Genomic DNA, 18,829 nt, shown 5'->3' with positions numbered 1-18,829 from the left:
TTCTTACCCTGAAAGCTGGCATTGCATTTTATTTCTTTGCTAGTATAACTGTATTTTATTATATATTAAAATCTTCTAATGAGATATTCTGAACTCTGTGTGTGCCTGAAGCAGAGACAGTTTCTCAGAGAGTGTTTGTTTACATTCCAGTGTTGATACATTTGTGTTTAACAAGTCAAAAAAAAAACAAAAAAAGATACTGTTATCTCCAGTTTGGATGCGGATTTGAAGCTGAATAGCACAAGAAAGTGCTTTGTTTAATCATTTCAGCGATGTTCTGCTAGAATTTTTTTCTGGGATAGTAGCTTTCAAGCTGTGAGGAATCTTTTAGAGCAAAGTAGAAATGCTGGCTTTCAGACCAATTTAAATCTGGCCAGACAGCTTGCTCTGTATGGGCATGCATTGCTACTGACGAGTCAGAGCATGACCCTTGTCAACTGCCATATGCAAGGGAGCATTAGAAATGGATTATGGAGCAATGGAAGAATGTGTCATGGTCTAATAAATGACATTAATCTTTTTTGGACTCCAAATGATACAGATCTCAAGTATATTGGGTATCTGTGGGATATTCTTTAAATCCATGGAGGCCTCACTTTTCATTTCATCCACTGTTAACATCTTGGTGCCAGATACTACAAGACACCATCAGAAGTCTTGTGGAGTCCATGCCTCGATCTGTTGGCGCAAAAGAGACCTATATTGTTCTTGGCAAGTGTTTTTTAAAGGAAAACTTAAAGTTAGTGTTGGGCGAACATCCAGATGTTCGGGAACGTTCGGCCGAACGGTGTCCCGATGTTCGGTACGTTCGTGCCGAACACCGAACATAATGGAAGTCAATGGGGACCCGAACTTTCCTGCTTTGCAAAGCCTCCTTACATGTAACAGACCAAATTTTCAGGGTATGTGGACAGGGGGGGTGGGTATAAGAGGAAACTATTTTTTTCCAAAAGGACCTTATAGTTTGAGAAAAACGATTTTTAAGTTTCAAAGGGAAATTGTCTTTTAAATGCGGAAAATGTCAGGTTTTTTTGGCACAGGTAACAACAATCTTGTATTATTTTCAAAGCAAAGCAATGAGTTTTGTCGCCATGCAGTGATTAATAAATAGAAATGGGATATTACGGAAAGTGGCAACGCTAAGCCATCACAGATGTTCATGGTCCTTGGTCGGGGTCGGACTCGGGGAGTGTTGCGTAGTCGTTTCCAATCCACGATTGATTCATTTTAATTTGTGTCAGCCGGTCTGCATTTGCTGTGGAGAGGCGGATACGCCGATCTGTAATGATGCCTCCGGCAGCACTGAAACAGTGTTCGGACATAACGCTGGCTGCAGGACAAGCCAGCACCTCTATTGCGTACATTGCCAGTTCGTGCCAGATGTGTAGCTTAGAGACCCAATAATTGAAGGGTGCAGATGGATTGTTCAACACGGCTACGCCATCTGACATGTAGTCCTTGACCATCTTCTGCAGGCGAGCGGTGTTGGAGGTGGAACTGGGCGATTGCTGTTCTGTGGGCTGCTGCATGGGTGTCAGAAAATTTTGCCACTCCAAGGACACTGCCGATACCATTCCCTTGTGGGCACTAGCTGCAGCTTGCGTTCTTTGTTCCCCTCCTCGTCCTGGGTTTACGGAAGTCAGTCTGTCGGCGTGGAACTGGCTAGAGGAGGAGGAGGATGTCAATCTCCTCTCTAATGTCTCCACAAGGGCCTGCTGGTATTCTTCAATTTTGACCTGTCTGACACTTTCTCCAATGAGTTTTGGAACATTGTCTTTGTACCGTGGATCCAGAAGGGTATAAATCCAGTAATCCACGTCGTCCAGAATTCGAACAACGCGCGGGTCGCATTCAATGCAGTCTAGCATGAATTGAGCCATGTCTGCCACAGTCCTAACAGAATCCTCATCATGTTCTTCTGAGCTTGACGCACCCTCATCATCATCACCAGCATCATGCCGTCGCCCACCTTCTTCCTCGTCTTCTTCTGCTGTCCATTCCCGCTGAATCGTGAAAGTCCAACGTGCACCGCTCTGTCCCTCGGCAGTGGGGGCATCCAAGTCCTGCTCCAACTCCAGCTGTTCCTCGTCCTCTTCTTCAGCATAGCTGGGAGGACCAGCGTTTCCTGAGGCAGATTGTCTGATGTTGGTATCATCATCACGCTGATCGTTGTCCTCTTGAGATTCCCCCACTTGCATCCTGACTGCGGCTTCCTTGATCTGCAACATTGATCTCTTCAGTAAACACAGCAGTGGTATCGTAATGCTGACTGAAGAGTTGTCACCGCTCACAAGCAATGTGGATTGCTCAAAATTTTGGAGGACTTGGCAGAGGTCCAACATGGTGGCCCAATCAGATCCACAGAAGCTTGGTAGCTGCCCGGATGCGCCTCGGTACTGCGCTGTCATGTACTGGACCACTGCACTCTTCTGCTCGCAAAAGCGTGCTAGCATGTGCAGCGTCGAATTCCAGCGCGTGGGTACGTCACACACCAAGCGATGGTTCGGTAGATTGAACCACTCCTGCATCTTGGCGAGTCCCTCCGAAGCGGTACTGGACTTTCGGAAATATTTGGCCACTCGTCGCACCTTCAGCAGAAGATCTGCCACGCCTGGGTATGTCCTCAGGAACCGTTGAACAACTAGGTTCATAACGTGTGCCAGGCAAGGGATGTGTCTCAGCTTAGCCAACTTTAAAGCGCGAATGAGATTGCTCCCATTGTCACACACAACCATGCCTGGTTTCAGGTCCAGCGGTGCCAGCCACAAATCGGTCTGTTCCTTGATTCCCTTCCAAATTTCTTCACCTGTGTGCTGCTTATCTCCAAGGCAGATCAGCTTCAGTAAGGCTTGCTGACGCATGGCAACAGCTGTGCTGCACTGCTTCCACGACGACCCTATTGCTGGGTTACCGATGCCGGATGAGGTACAGCTTTGAGAGGCGTTGGAGGAGAAGGAGTCAGAGTCGAGATTGGTGCCTCTGAGGGACGCCGGTCCAGCAGTTTGCGGCGTGGGCAACACCCGCGCCTTAGCCGGTGAGGAGGAGTCACTGCCAGGCTCCACCAGTGCTGGGCCGAAATTACGCATTAGCGTAATTACGCATCGTAATTCACTACAAATGCACCGTAAGCGTTACATGTAAGGTTACGGTATTACACGTAATTAATTACGCGTAGACCGTAGGTTACGTTATTACGCGTAACAAATTACGCGTAAGACAGTAAACTCGTATTGAAATTACACAGTCTGCCGTAATCGCATAATATTACGCTCCCGTATAATATAAAAAAGCCGCCGACTTTAAGGGTTAATAGCAAAGCCCCCTTAAGTGCTAAGAGCCTCAAATTTGGAGAATATTTTAAAGGAGATCAGAAGGAATAAGAGGAAAAAATTTTTTTCAAAAAGACCTTATATAGTTTTTGAGAAAGTCGATGTTAAAGTTTCAAAGGAAAAATATATACATTTAAAAACCCGCCGACTTTAACGGTTACTAGCAAAGCCTGCTTAAAATTTAGGAACACCAAATTCCCAGGGTATATTAAGGGGATCAGTGGGAATAAGAGGAAAACATTTTTTTTCAAAAAGACCTTATAAATTTTTGAGAAAATCGATTTTTAAGTTTCAAGGGCAAAAATGTCTTTTAAATGCGGAAAATGTCAGGTTTTTTTGCACAGGTAACAATAGTGTTTTATTTTCATAGATTCCCCCAAGTGGGAAGAGTTTTACTTACTTCGTTCTGAGTGTGGGAAATATAAAAAAAAAAAAAACCGACGTGGGTCCCCCCTCCCAGACCTCTTTAACCCCTTGTCCCCCATGCAGGCTGGGATAGCCAGAATGCGGAGCACCGGCCGCGTGGGGCTTCGCACCCTGACTATACCAGCCCGCATGGTCCATGGATTGGGGGGTCTCGGAAGGGGAGGGGCAGCCAAGCTTTCCCCTCCCCCTCCGAGCCCTTGTCCAATCCAAGGACAAGGGGCTCTTCTCCACCTCCGATGGGCGGTGGAGGCCGCGATTTCCTGGGGGGGGGGGGGGGTTTCATGATGGCATCTGGGAGTCCCCTTTAAAAAGGGGTCCCCCAGATGCCCACCCCCCCTCCCAGGAGAAATGAGTATAGGGGTACTTGTACCCCTTACCAATTTCCTTTAAGACTTAAAGAGAACCCGAGGTGGCCTTGTATTACGTTAGTGGGGCACAGAGGCTGGTTGGGCACACTAACACCAGCCTCTGTTGCCCCATCGTGTGTCTCAAAGACCCCCCTGCTCGCCGCTATACTCCCCGCAGTGCTGGCGACACGCAGCGCGTCGCCAGCACAATGTTTACTCTAGCGCTGTCTGTCAGCGCCGCTCCCATGCCTCCTCCGCATCGCCGCTACCCGCCCTCGTCCCTTCCCTCCAATCAGCGGGAGGGAAGGGACGAGGGCGAGTAGTGGCGATGCGGAGGAGGCGGCGGAGCGGCGCTGACAGACAGCGCTAGAGTAAACATTGTGCTGGCGACGCGCTGCGTGTCGCCAGCACTGCGGGGGTATAGCGGCGAGCAGGGGGGTCTTTGAGACACACGATGGGGCAACAGAGGCTGGTGTTAGTGTGACCAACCAGCCTCTGTGCCCCACTTACGTAATACAATGCCACCTCGGGTTCTCTTTAAAAGTAAATAAACACACAAACACTTAGAAAAAGTATTTTAATTGAACAAAAAACATAACCACGAAAAAAGTCCTTTAATATTCTTAATTAACCATTAATACTTACCTGTCCCTTTAAAAGCCAGTTCCCACGCAATATCCTCGGAAATTGGCTAATCAGTTACAATGTAACAAAGTTGTTACAATGTAACAACTTTGTTACTTTGTAACTCCACCGCACCCGACGTCACTCGCCGCTCACCCGCCGGTCGCCGCATACACTTACGCTAAGTCCCCGCCGGCTCCCGCCGTCCACTCCGCCCACACCTGTCACCCATATACATGCTGGCACCCATGGGTGCCAGCATGTATATAGGTGACATGTGGGAGAGGCGGGGAGGGCAGCGGGAAACCGGCGGGACTTAGCGTCCTGCACGGACCACAGAGCTCTGAGCTATATAGCTCAGAGCTCTCTAAGCATCTTTGTATTTGGGCTCCAAGGAGCCCCATTGGTCCTTAGCAGACCAATGGGGTTCCTTCAAATCAGAAGGAACCCCATTGGTCTGCTAAGGACCAATGGGGCTCCTTGGAGCCCAAATACAAAGATGCTTAGAGAGCTCTGAGCTATATAGCTCAGAGCTCTGTGGTCCGTGCAGGACGCTAAGTCCCGCCGACTCTCGCTGCCCTCCCCGCCTCTCCCACATGTCACCTATATACATGCTGGCACCCATGGGTGCCAGCATGTATATGGGTGACAGGTGTGGGCGGAGTGGACGGCGGGAGCCGGCGGGGACTTAGCGTAAGTGTATGCGGCGGCCGGCGGGTGAGCGGCGAGTGACGTCGGGTGCGGTGGAGTTACAAAGTAACAAAGTTGTTACATTGTAACAACTTTGTTACATTGTAACTGATTAGCCAATTTCCGAGAATATTGCGTGGGAACTGGCTTTTAAAGGGACAGGTAAGTATTAATAATGGTTAATTAAGAATATTAAAGGACTTTTTTCGTGGTTATGTTTTTTGTTCAATTAAAATACTTTTTCTAAGTGTTTGTGTGTTTATTTACTTTTAACTCTTAAAGGAAATGGGTAAGGGGTAAGTACCCCTATACTCATTTCTCCTGGGAGGGGGGTGGGCATCTGGGGGACCCCTTTTTAAAGGGGACTCCCAGATGCCACCATGAACCCCCCCCCCCAGGAAATCGCGGCCTCCACCTCCACCGGAGGTGGAGAAGAGCCCCTTGTCCTTGGATTGGACAAGGGCTCAGAGGGGGAGGGGAAAGCTTGGCTGCCCCTCCCCTTCCGAGACCCCCCAATCCATGGACCATGCGGGCTGGTATAGTCAGGGTGCGGAGCCCCACGTGGCCGGTGCTTCGCATTCTGGCTATCCTAGCCTGCATGGGGGACAAGGGGTTAAAGAGGTCTGGGAGGGGGGACCCCACGTCGTTTTATTTTTATATTTCCCACACTCAGAACGAAGTAAAACTCTTCCCACTTGGGGGAATCTATGAAAATAAAACACTATTGTTACCTGTGCAAAAAAACCTGACATTTTCCGCATTTAAAAGACATTTTTGCCCTTGAAACTTAAAAATCGATTTTCTCAAAAACTATAAGGTCTTTTTGAAAAAAAAAAAAAAAATTTCCTCTTATTCCTTCTGATCTCCTTAATATATTCTCCAAATTTGAGGCTCTAAGCAATTAAGGGGGCTTTGCTATTAACCCTTAAATTCGGCGGCTACCTAACATTGATCCATGCGTCAACTTTTCCGCTTGGGAGCATGGCCTTACGCATTAATTGCTAGTAGGAAATTACGCGTAAGGCAATAACGTAACAACCTGCATTACGGTATTCTTACGCGTAATTGCGTAAGGGCTATGCGTAATTACAGACATGAACCGTAAATAAATGTCTACGCCGTAAGCGTAATTCCGTAATGCGTAATAGTGTAAAATTACGCGTAATGATCCGTAAGCGTAGTTTTTCCCATTACGCCAAGCACTGGGCTCCACAAGGTTCACCCAGTGCGCCGTCAGGGAGATGTATCGACCCTGGCCAAAGGCACTCGTCCAGGTGTCTGTGGTGAGGTGAACCTTGCAGGCAACGGCATTTTTCAAGCTTCTGGTTATTTTGCTAACCACGTGCTCATGTAACGCTGGCACTGCAGACCGCGCAAAATAGTATCGGCTGGGAACCACGTAACCACCATCATGCGCTTGAAGCTGTTTGTCTCCACCACGCGATATGGCAGCATTTCGCAGGCCACAAACTTGGCTATGCTGGCTGTTAGTGCTACGGCCCGGGGGTCATTTGCTGGCAGTTTTCTCTTGCGCTCAAACATCTCCGGGACAGACAACTGAACCGTAGGATCGCACACTGAAGGACAGTTGGTTGTTGTTGTCGTGGTCGTTGAAGACTGGGAAACGTCAAGAGGACTGTTGCGGAAAGTGCCGGCTGCTTACCTGGTAGCAGTGTTCCGGCGAGTCCTCCAGGACGGCCCCTCCTGAGATTGTGTAAGTCCCCCCTCCCAAATCGGAAACACCTTAAGAGAATTAAAATAATTAATTGATGCAGTATAAATCCCACCTCCTCACAATCTCCCACAGTTTATGCAAAGAGAAGAATAACGAACCACACTCCCCTTATAAATAAAAATTAAAAGTCAGGGTTGGGAACTAGGCGGCCGTCCTGGAGGACTCGCCGGAACACTGCTACCAGGTAAGCAGCCGGCACTTCCTCCCTTCGTCCTCCAGGACGGCCCCTCCTGAGATTTAGCGAGAAATTTACCCTAGGGTGGGATGACTGCTTGCAGAACTTTACGACCAAAAGATTGGTCTTGAATGGAGAGGAGTTTAACTCCGTAATGCTTAACGAATGTCGAATGCCTGGACCATGTCGCCGCCCGACAATCTGTTCCAAAGAGACTCCCGACCTTTCTGCCCATGATGTCGATAAAGATCTGGTCGAGTGTGCTGTAATATGAGCAGGTGCTATTACCGGAGCTTCTGAGTAAGCAAGAGTAATAACCTCCCTAATCCATCTAGACACCGTAGCTCTAGAGACCTGAACTCCTGTTCTAGAACCTCCGAAAGCTATCAGAAGGTTAGCTGAATTTCTCCAGTCCTTGGTTCTTCCCAATGGGACATGAAGTCTAAGATGCAATATAAGTACCACCTCATTCTACCTATCCTGAGTGCATTGAATATTACCTTGAATCAGTAGGAGATTTAGCAATGGATTTAGGTGGGTATATCCATTTGTTGTGGAGGCTACGTGGAAAACTAATTACCGGTAACCATACTTTTTGGCTTCTGCTTGCCTCCACCATAGGTGACCAATGAGAGTTAGAATATAACCTCTTCTCAGGATAGGACCACTCCAAGGATTGATTTCTTGGTAGATCCCAAACGATAGAGCTTTATGAATGTGACATAAGAGGCCCATGCGGTAGCTTCACCCTCATATCCAGTGAGCTTAATTTACCTCTTTTTTAATTGAGAAATTAGCACATAAAGAAAAGATAAAGATTCCCTGATCCTTGTGAAAATCAGACCTAAGTTTCATAGAAATAAGAGAGGTAACCTGAAATCAATTCTATTCTTCAGGACAGACATGGATGGTGGTTAAATGTATAGGGCCTGTATTTCTCCAATACACCTAGCCACCGCTGTCACCACCAACAAACATCTAAGGACTAAGTCTGTATAGTGATAGCCTTACTAATTCAGACGAATGGCAGCCTCACTTTAGGATGAGCAGACTGTTGGAATGTAAGTATACTTGAATTCTAGTCTCAGGTACTGAAGTCTAGTAAAGACTTGAGATACAGGGTCTCTTTAAGCAGAGTTTCTCGGAGAGAAATGATACAGTCATGTACCAGGAACATGTCCCTCTTGGAAGGCCACATAATGGGTTATCAGGTCTAACTGCCCCCCGACAGTTAGACGACGGACACCGTAAACAAAGCCAATATTTACAAAACATTGCATTCTTTGTAACTAGGTTATAAAGCAATGGCTTATTAATTAATGAGGTGGGTCACATGCCCATACCAACACAAGAATGCTTAATAAAGCCCTTTGAAAGGTGAAGAAGGCTGTCTCCGCTCTATCCCCTGTATGCTGATGAGTTTCTGGTGCCGGAGCAAAAGGTGTGTGGTGCTGTTGCCAATGGCAACCAGCATATAAAATTCTTACACAGACCATGCCTTCAGATATCGAGAGGCCACTATAAAATGGCCTGACCCTGCTTCACAAAGATCATCCAAGATCTGCAAGAACAATGGCACCTTTACCAAAGGTAGGGCTACAGCAGATGCCAAACCTGTTTTGGTCAGTCTGACGCAAAAAGAATACCAGTGGTCTGATCCTACATCCCTTTTCGAAGTACCCTTCAAGGGGGAAAAAACAAACGTATGCTCCCCCCTGTGCCGCAAAAAAAAGTGTTCACACTCTCTGGAGAAAAAACGAACAACATTGTTCCAAGCAGAAACCAGGTAGCTGCAAATTGTCAAACATATTTGTTTGGACACCAGTTCTGAGATGGTTGTTTGCAACTCAACCTACATGCTAGAATAATATCCCTTCCTTTGAGATAAGCTGATCTCAAGGAAGCACCTTGTTCACTGCCCAGCAGAATGTCTGAGCATAGGAAGTTTAAGATTATGGGTGGACTATAAGTCCCACTTGTTAGTTTAAATTGAGTCACAAGTGTAATTCCCAGTGTGAAGATTCACGAATCTGTTTTCCAACCGATTCTCTCATTTCTGGAGAGTACTCCAGACTGCCAGTAGATTAAAGAGAATATTTTCTCCAGTGAAGCATACCTGTCATGCATTTAATTGAGATTCCGATGCCCTGTACAACTCCATAGTCTTGCATCTTTCGGAATAACGAATGGATTTTATAATCCATTCGATTGCAGATTTGGTTGAGAAGTCCATTTTTAGGGAGAGTGTCACTGGATCTGACATCCAGATCGATTTCTCTATACAACCACTGACATAGAATTGCTGTTTGAAATATTTTGTAGACAGCTTGTGCATAAGCAATAACTGGAATACAGGCAAAATGAAAGACATAGCTTCAGGGCCGGGCCGAGGCATAGGCTGGAGAGGCTCCAGCCTCAGGGCGCAGAGTAGGAGGGGGCGCAGAATTCATTCTGCTGTCATTCCTAATTGTGTTTGATGCAGAAAGAAATAAGAAAAGGGGATACATGGCAGTGACTGCAAGCCAGATAACTAGATATTAAGGTGTTGGGGGCCCTGGGGCGCCTCTTAGTCTAATAGCAATCAGTGTGTGATGGCTGGGGAGGGAGGGATGGAGGGGCGCACTTTGGTGTGTCAGCCTTGGGTGCTGGAGGACCTTGTCCCGGCTCTGCATAGCTTGTCTGTGACCACCTTTGCTCTGAAAAACTATCAAGAGTGTTTTTGATCCAATCCTTTCTGCAGATCCATCCTAAATACTCTACAGTTGTAAAACAACCTGCATATTATCTAAGGTCTTCCTTCATTTTCACAGCTAGGTAAAACTAGAAAATATCTTCTGTATACTCAGATTGCTGCTATTAAAATCATGTTCTTTCATAAAGATCCTGGGAACACTTGTAACCCATCAAGGAAGTACTCAGGACTGCAAATGAAAAAGACTTGGGATTGAATCCTGAATTGCTGCCTCAGCATTTATGTTGCGCTTCTGTCCCGACGGACGGAAGGCGTCTGAGCTGCAGCCATTAAGGTACGCTCAGTAGGCAGTAGCAGTTCCAAAGAGCCTCGCCCAAGGACTCCTTACCGAACAGGTGTAGGCTTTCTGAACAGGGAGAGCTAAGGTACTAATCCCAGTCCCCAGTGTCAGAGGTAGAGCCCTTAACCACCACACTAGCCACTGTCCCTTTTTTTTTTTTTTTTAAACAAACTTGCCATCAGAATAACTTATGCATCAACCTTGCATCTATTTATATGCAAAAAACAGTGTTGCAATTCAAATGTCTATGTGCAGAATCCCTGCACATAAGTAAAAACACATCTGCTAATAGCTTGACTCCTGTGCATATTCCTTGCACAAAATTATCTTCTGAAAGCACACCTGCTACCAGCATCATTATCTGAAAAGAGCACTTGCTATTGCAAACAAAATGTCTGTGTATAATTATTACACACCATTGTTATCTGAAAATTAGCTTTGCAAACTGAAGGTTTCTGTGCATATTTTTTGCATGTAATTCTGCATTGCATTCAGAACATGTGCCAATCCCTGAACATAACTCCTATCTGAAATGCACCATTGCATTCAGAATATCCATGTGCTAAACCCTGCACATAATTCTTATCTGATAAGTAGCATTGCATTCAGGATCTGTAAAGCACACCTGCTGGCAGATAAACTAAGCATGCATATAATTGTCTGAAAATGTATGCACACAAATCATTAACAGAAAACCCAAACTTGTTATAACATTTGTGCACAAATCATTACATGAAAGTATAACTGCTTTCAGAATATTATAGCCAACCAAAATATGTATGCATGTATTTGCATAATCCGCACCACAGCCATTCATTGTAATCAGCCATGCTTCAATCAAAATGCACAATCCCCGATTGTGGAAAAATCTACTTTGAGACCCAGATTTAAATGATTCCAACAATCAAGCAATTGATTATGTATCTGGCTGCTTCCCTGTGGTATGAACGCTTGAATTCGAGGGAATTGCCAGAACAAAAAGGTGTAGCCTGCATAGGGCAAGAGGGTAAAGCTGCCCTGAAAGCTGAGAAAGTTGTAGCCATTTCCTGTTTCATGGGTTTCATCAGGTCAAAAAAAGCTACTGTGGTACTTTCAGGTCTAGGAGCATAAGACTTAGACTTGATATAACAGACCAAACAAAGTCTTAGAGGTTCCTTCAGGCAACTTGCAACCACATTTAGTACATCAGCTAGACTTCGAAGTGCTTTTGAGTTTCTGTAGTACAAAACAACCCAAACACCAAGAGTCTTACTAACATGTACCCATTAATATGACAGGAGTCTGCAATAAACACTGCAATGTGTTTGCTTACCGGTGGATGTGACCTGACTGCTCAGTCTCACCAGTTGCAGCACTCTCCTGAGCTTCTGTGGTGGGCCCACTTGACTGCACCATGACCCCCTCAGAGCTGTAGCGTCTGCCTGTATAGCGTGGCCATGGCGGTTTACAAAACTCGCACTTTCAGCCGTCTAACACGATCAGTACGCATGACGTGTTATGCATGACGCAGTACGCACCACGCGCTCACGCGTATCCAATGATGCATACATGCGACCTATCATGCAAACTTGCGTCATATTCGGGCATGCGGAAAATCCGGCATCTCTGCTTACCGCCGCCACGCCCGCAGAAAATATAATGAAGAGAGGGAACCTCTCCAGTCCCCTTCATTCAAAATAGGAAAAAAACAGGTAACCTCCTGCTTAGCTTCCTATTCTAGGCCGCACACCAGTAACAAGCCTAAATTATACTTTACAAAAAAAATAAAAAAACAAAGAAAAAACAATAAAAATGGTGCAGCAGGTGCCAACAGGCTCCCCTACTGAAAGGAACAACCTTCCCTGGTGCTTCCGTGGTGAGGTCTGGGAAACAAACAAAAAACTGTGGGAGATTGTGAGGAGGTGGGATTTATACTGCATCAATTAATTATTTTAATTCTCTTAAGGTGTTTCCAATTTGGGAGGGGGGGACTTACACAATCTCAGGAGGGGCCGTCCTGGAGGACGAAGGGAGGAACTGACATCGTCGTCTACTACGGATGTTTGTGCACCACGTAATGGCTGGGCTGCTGCTGAGGAGGGTCTGGTGACAACGGCAGCAGTGTTGCTGGGGGCTGGAAGCGAGCCGCTACCCTGGCCTTGCGTGTTTGACCACAGAGTGCTATGTTTGGCTACAATGTGGCGGCGCATGCTGGTGGTGGAGAGGTTGTTGACATTTTTCCCCCTGCTCAGTCGGGCCCTGCACACCTTGCAAATCACCATGGTAACATCCACCCTGCAGTCTTCAAAGAAAGCCCAGACTTTTGAGCTCCTGCTTTGCTGGCGAGTTTGCTTCGTGCCTCTTTGGCGTCTCACTTCTACGGCTACGCCTGTTGTGTCCGAAATACCCCGCCTACTTTGTGGCACACGGCGAACTCTTGCAGCGGTGGGTTCTGCAGCAGACTCATCTGTACTGCTGCTATCCCGACGGCGAGGTTCTACTCGATAATCCGGGTCTGTGTCCACATCGTCCAAAACCTCCTCTTCCATCTCCTCATCTGTGACTGTGTCTGTGTGCAGTGGACTAGAGCTTCCCAGAACACCCTCTGCGCACCTCACTCCCATGTCTTCAAGATGTTCTTGGTGGACCTCCTGCAATTCCAATTCCTGCGCACATTGCTCAGGGATTTGGGTGTCTTCGTCCTCGCCTTGCATTTCAATGAGTGGTGCAGTTTCCTCGCACAATGGTTGTGAATCCGGGCACAACATTTCTGGCTGTTCCATTGTTTGTGGGGGTAGGAGTGGGAATAGCTCCTCCGAAGAGCCCATTGTGTCCGGAAATAATTGTTCGGACTGGTTATTTGGCCATTGTGTGCATGGTGTAGCTGCTGGTTGTGTCACCTTTGTGCCCACTGGCTCCTTGTAACTGGCAGAGGACCTCGTGCGTGACAAGGATGTGCTGGTGCTGCTGCTGCTTAACCCGCTGCTGGACGCTTGAGAGGTCAACCAATTCATTATCCGGTCCTGCTCTTGTGGATTAGTGAGGGTTGTTTGTCTGGCACACATGGGTGGTATTGAGTGGGTTTTCTTAGGTGCTCCACTGCGGCCTCTACGTGAACCGTCAGGGGAAACACCTCTTCCCTTGCCCCTCCCTCTTTCACTGGATTTCTTCATTATGGTTGTACTGATCCCAGCAGTACACGCACACTGACTGGCAGTACAGTGGCAATAAGACAATGCTATATAGTAGGTTATACACTGGTGACGGACGGAAGTACTACTGATCCCAGCAGTACACGCCGACTGTGGCAGTACAGTGGCAATAAGACAATGCTATATAGTATATACTGGTGACGGACGGAAGTACTACTGATCCCAGCAGTACACGCTGACTGTGGAAATACAGTGGCAATAAGACAATGCTATATAGTATGCTATATACTGGTGACGGACGGAAGTATTACTGATCCCAGCAGTACACGCTGACTGTGGCAGTACAGTGGCAATAAGACAATGCTATATAGTATACTATACACTGGTGACGGACGGAAGCACTACTGATCCCAGCAGTACACGCTGACTGGCAGTACAGTGGCAATAGACAATGCTTTATACTGGTGGCGGAAGTACTACTGATCGCAGCAGTGCAAACACGCTGACTGGCACTACAGTAGTATGACTAGGAGGCTGGGGGGGCCCTGGCTAGCCTAGCTGGTGAGAGAGTCTAACCTGCCTGCCTACCCAAAGCTAAACCCAACTTCAAGTGGCGGAGAAATGACGCGGTTCGGGTATTTATTTACCCGAACCACGTGACCCGCTCGGCCAATCGCAGTGCAAGACGCGTGTTCGAGCCCGAACCACGTGACCCGCTCGGCCAATCACAGCGCGAGCCGAATGTTCGGGGAACGTTCGGCCATGCGCTGTCAGGCCAAACATACGTTCGACCGCATGGCCGAACGCATGGTCGAACACCACGAGGTGTCCGGCGGAGCCCGAACCGAACTCGAACAGCCCAAAACCCGGGCGAACCCGAACAGTGGCGAACACTGTTCGCCCAACACTACTTAAAAGTGTACCAGAGACTACCAAAAAAAAAAAAGTTTTATACATACCTGGGGCTTTCTCCAACCCCATGCGCACAGACGTCGCCATCTTCTGCTGCCCGCAGCTGCGGTACTGGGTCCCTTAACCTCCTCCAGTCATGGCCAGTCTATGCAAGAGGAAGTGCACTTGGGGTTGGAGGAAGCCCCAGGTATGTATATTTTTTTTTTGTCTTTGGATTCCTTTAACCCCTCCAGGACTGCGGCGAAAAGTCTTGGGGTAGTGTCTTGCAGGAGATTGCACGTGCATCTCTACTTGGATGACGGAGCTCTGCTCCGCCTTCAGTCTCCCGCCGATCAGAGACTGTTAGATGTCTAAACCACCATATATGTACTTAGTACAGCGCTGCCATAGATCTATTTACTTAGTAAAACGCTGTCTCCCCCTGCTGAAGCCTATGACAGCTTATCACGGTGATTGGCTGGCGGGGGGGGGGGGGGGGGGGGAGGGGGGGAAATAAATTATAAAAAAAAATAGGAAGTTTATTCAAAAAATAAACATGAAAATATTTATAAAAAACAAACATTGGGGGAGCGATCATTGCCCACCAACAGAGAGCTCTGTTGGTGGGCAGAAAAGGAGGGAGGGGGGGGGGGAAATCACTTGTGTGCTGACATGTAGGCCCTGCAGCGAGGCCTTAAAGCTGCAGTGGCCTAATTAGTGAAAAATGGCCTGGTCTTGGGGGGGGGGGGGGGGGGGGGTAAAGTGAGAGAGGTATGGAAGCTGGAGTGTTTCTGACATTGTCAGATGTTACAATAATGTCAGAAACACCTGATCTGCTGCATGCATTGTGGTCACGGTTGCAAAAAAAAACTGTGTGCTTTGAGCGGTTTATCATACATGGATGCAAACTGAAATTAGAAGATAATTTTAATAACATTTAACTGAAGAATTTATATTGCAGCAATTTTTTTTCTTAATAAAAATGGAATTTTCCTGTGACATACATCTACATTTGTTTCATAACAAGTTGGTTATATACAAGATGGCAGCACTGAGTATTACCAGCATCACTCTGGTGCAGTCTGAGGTCAGGCGGACGTACGGTTTCAGGACATCATAGTGGAAGGCGGGAGTCAGCAGTCTCCGATGTTGGAACCATTTGGGTCCAGTCAGAATAAGCAAGCCTCTTCCTGAAATAATGCACAAAATGACTGAGCTCCAATTGTATTCATTTTGCATAGAAATGCATTTCACATCATTTCCCCAAATTTGATACCATATTAAGGGCGGTTCAGACGGGCGATTGCCGGCGGCTGTGCATGGCGTTTATTGCCGGGTTCCACTATGTTCCACATTGAGATAAACGGCAGCATTCATCTCAATGGGTTTACAGTCGATGGCCAGCGTTTACGCCACAGTCGGTCAAGTTTTCCTAGACACTGCATGTAAAGTCTACCATCGGGTGCATTCGCAGTGCCGTGTCCCCCTAGGAGCTGAAGTCGTGACAACGAAACACAGGGAACCAAGGTGACCAGCTACACGAGCCGCTAGAAGCACTAAGAGAAAGAGCCCCCTGGTGGAGGCTGGCTTCCTGGCAACCTTCATCTAAAGGTGTGTCATTTTTTCTTCTCAAACCCATTTTGCCTCTTTTGGTAATCTGCATAAAAAAAGAACTTCAGAAATAGTTTAAAGGAGCCTTTTAGCTGAGTTTATAGGCATGCACGTCTGTGTAAATGTTCATTGTAATAATTACCTGAAAGGTGGTAATGCTTTCATCTAATCAGAGATTTATTTTTTTTTTACCTTTTTCACTTTAATTTTTATCTGAATTAAAACCGAGAGAGGCTCATGAGGTTGATCTTGACAGAGACGTGTCTTTGTTCAACATACATACCTCTGTAACAAAGGGCCAGATGTCCCAAGAAAGAGAGTCCTCTACAAACCCTTCCATGTTGGTCCATCTCATGCGAATAGCGGCAAGGAAAGCTATATACAACAGATGGATATATCCAACTCATCCATCAGTGCCGGACATTCAGGAAGAATTACTCCATATGTTTTATCTAGACAAGCTAGAGACTCTCATGCATAAAGACAGGATGACGAACAAACTTTTTAAAATATGGGAAAAGTTCATCACTTACACGTTTTCTCCGCAGGAAATTCATGGTATTATGGAACCCTTTAAGTATACAGAGTGGTATGCTATTAGGGAATTGGAGGGTAATTTGGGGAAATTGAAAGTTTAACATGGGAGAGTGGTGAACGTGCAACTAGGATCTAAGGGGGCTGATTGCAAAGTTAACTTTATCAGAAGATATTAGTGCACTTCTCCTAGAACAAGAGCTGATGACGAGGGAGGGGGTCGGAGGTACAAGGGTAGACAAATTGCCAATGTTATGGACCATGCTTTCAAACGGTCATGAAGGATTGTTATAAGCTTAGTAAGCGTACTAATATGCTGTATGATCCTAAAATGTAAAGGTCTTTGTAATTTCTAGTCTCCCTTGAGAAGGGTTGTAAAACTTTCAAAAACAAATAAAATATAAAAAAAAAAAAAAAAAAAAAAAACAAAGGGCCAGATGCAGTATATGGCATAAAGTTGCCATGCCGGGGACATTTTACCGTTACTACCACCAGTGGCGAATGTGCACACACACTATTTCACTGGACCCTGCAATGCATATTCGCTAAGGATACGCTGTGAAAACACCATTGTGCATCCATTGTAGTTTTATGCCTCATGTATCCAAGAGGACCCAGTTACTGTTCTGATAAAAACTGAAATCTACAAAACCCTTATTTGAAGTAGAAAGCAGGCATGGGCCAGATGTGACCCACATGACAAACACCGCATGCAAAATTCTACTCACCAATCCAGGGCACCAGGAATTCATATGTTAAGCCAGTCTTTGGATCTGTTCATAAAATAAACAAAGGCAACAATAAGTGGCAATTAGTCTCACCAGAACAGTTTTATGTTATTAAAGTGGTATGACTCTCAGCATTTCCTCTTTGCTCTAAAAGATTATTTACAACATACAATCTACTATCACAAAATTGTAGCAGAACAGCATTCAAACAGTTAAACACAGCACTTTGTTCTTCAGTGGAAAGCTCCTTGCTTCAGTGGGCAGCTTCTGGACGCATCCAAAAAGGTGATAACATTATCCTTTGTTTACATTCCTTTGTCAGATACATTTAGTTAACATTAGCAAACTGACAAATCTGAGCTCTACTGAGCTGAGGAACAGAAAGAGCGGAGAAGTGATCACTGGATAGCTTTGAATACCGTATATATAAATACAGCAGCTATGCAATAAAATGCAATGCCAATTTCTGAGCAGATAAACTGTACTTTGGGAATTTGTAGACAGACAATTTTACTTGTTCACAAAAGCAAATATGATAACTGAGCAATTAAAAGTATTAAATTTAATGTTATGTCACAGTTTTAGCCCACTTTAAAAAAGGTATGAAAATGTAAATGTCAGAGGCCCTGAAGGTAAAAGCTGCAACAGGTAGCTGTAGTGTTTGTGTGGTATAAGGTGCTAAATGCACTTGCTAGATTATGCATGAGTGGGCAGCATATCGAGTGAAGCAATGCTGGAGTGGGCAGCATATCGAGTTAAGCAATACAGGAATGGGCAGCATATCGAGTGAAGCAATGCTGGAGTGGGCAGCATATCGAGTGAAGCAATGCAGGAGTGGGCAACATATACATAGTATAGTTATTTTGGTTGAAAAAAAGACATACGTCCATCGAGACATATGTCCATATTGAGTGAAAAAATGCAGGAGTAGGCAGCATATGGAGTGAAGCAATGCAGGAGTGGGCATCATATCGAGTGAAGCAATGCAGGAGTGGGCAGCATATCGAGCGAAGCAATGCAGGAGTGGGCAGCATATCGAGCGAAGCAATGCAGGAGTGGGCAGCATATCGAGCGAAGCAATGCAGGAGTGGGCAGCATATCGAGCGAAGCAATGCAGGAGTGGGCAGCATATCGAGCGAAGCAATGCAGGAGTGGGCAGCATATTACTATTATTATTATTTCGTATTTATATAGCGCTGGCATCTTCCGCAGCGCTGTACAGAGTATATAGTCTTGTCACTAACTGTCTCTCAAAGGAGATCACAATCTAGTCCCTACCATAGTCATATGTATATCTATGTATTGTGTAGTGCATGTATATTTTAGTCTAGGGAAGCCAATTAACTTATCTGTATGTTTTTGGGATGTGGGCGGAAACTGGAGTGCCCAGAGGAAACCCACACAGAAACAGGGAGAACATACAAACTGCTTGCAAATGTGGACCTGGCTGGGATTTGAACCGGGGACCCAGCGCTGCAAGGCGAAAGCGCTAGCCACTACGCCACTGTGGTGGCATATCGCGTGAAGCAATGCAGGAATGGGCAGCATATTACAGGAGGACAAACAGGGCGCGAGA

General features: G+C 46.2%; 2 protein-coding genes across 7 annotated transcripts in view; one reads left to right on the top strand and one right to left on the bottom strand.

Moving 5' to 3' along the window:
• The window catches only part of LOC137520974 (cytochrome P450 4B1-like), a 169,713-nt gene that overhangs the window by 24,262 nt on the left and 126,622 nt on the right, over positions 1-18,829 (top strand). The window lies entirely within an intron of this gene.
• LOC137520975 (cytochrome P450 4B1-like) overlaps positions 1-18,829 on the bottom strand; it is a 69,227-nt gene that overhangs the window by 40,980 nt on the left and 9,418 nt on the right. For all 3 annotated transcript variants that reach the window (XR_011021980.1, XM_068239617.1, XM_068239618.1), the window contains exons 2-3: positions 17,254-17,298; positions 15,443-15,570 (exon numbers count right to left, since the gene is read on the bottom strand). Coding sequence is in view for 2 of the 3 variants with exons in the window: in XM_068239617.1 (XP_068095718.1) it covers positions 15,443-15,570; positions 17,254-17,298 (173 nt within the window). In the remaining variant the exon portion in view is untranslated. The remainder of the gene's footprint in view (positions 1-15,442; positions 15,571-17,253; positions 17,299-18,829) is intronic.

Source organism: Hyperolius riggenbachi, chromosome 6, assembly GCF_040937935.1.
Source record: "Hyperolius riggenbachi isolate aHypRig1 chromosome 6, aHypRig1.pri, whole genome shotgun sequence".
Lineage (NCBI taxonomy): Eukaryota > Metazoa > Chordata > Amphibia > Anura > Hyperoliidae > Hyperolius > Hyperolius riggenbachi.
The sequence above is the reverse complement of the archived record's forward strand: the minus strand, read 5'-3'. Positions and strand labels throughout refer to the sequence as shown.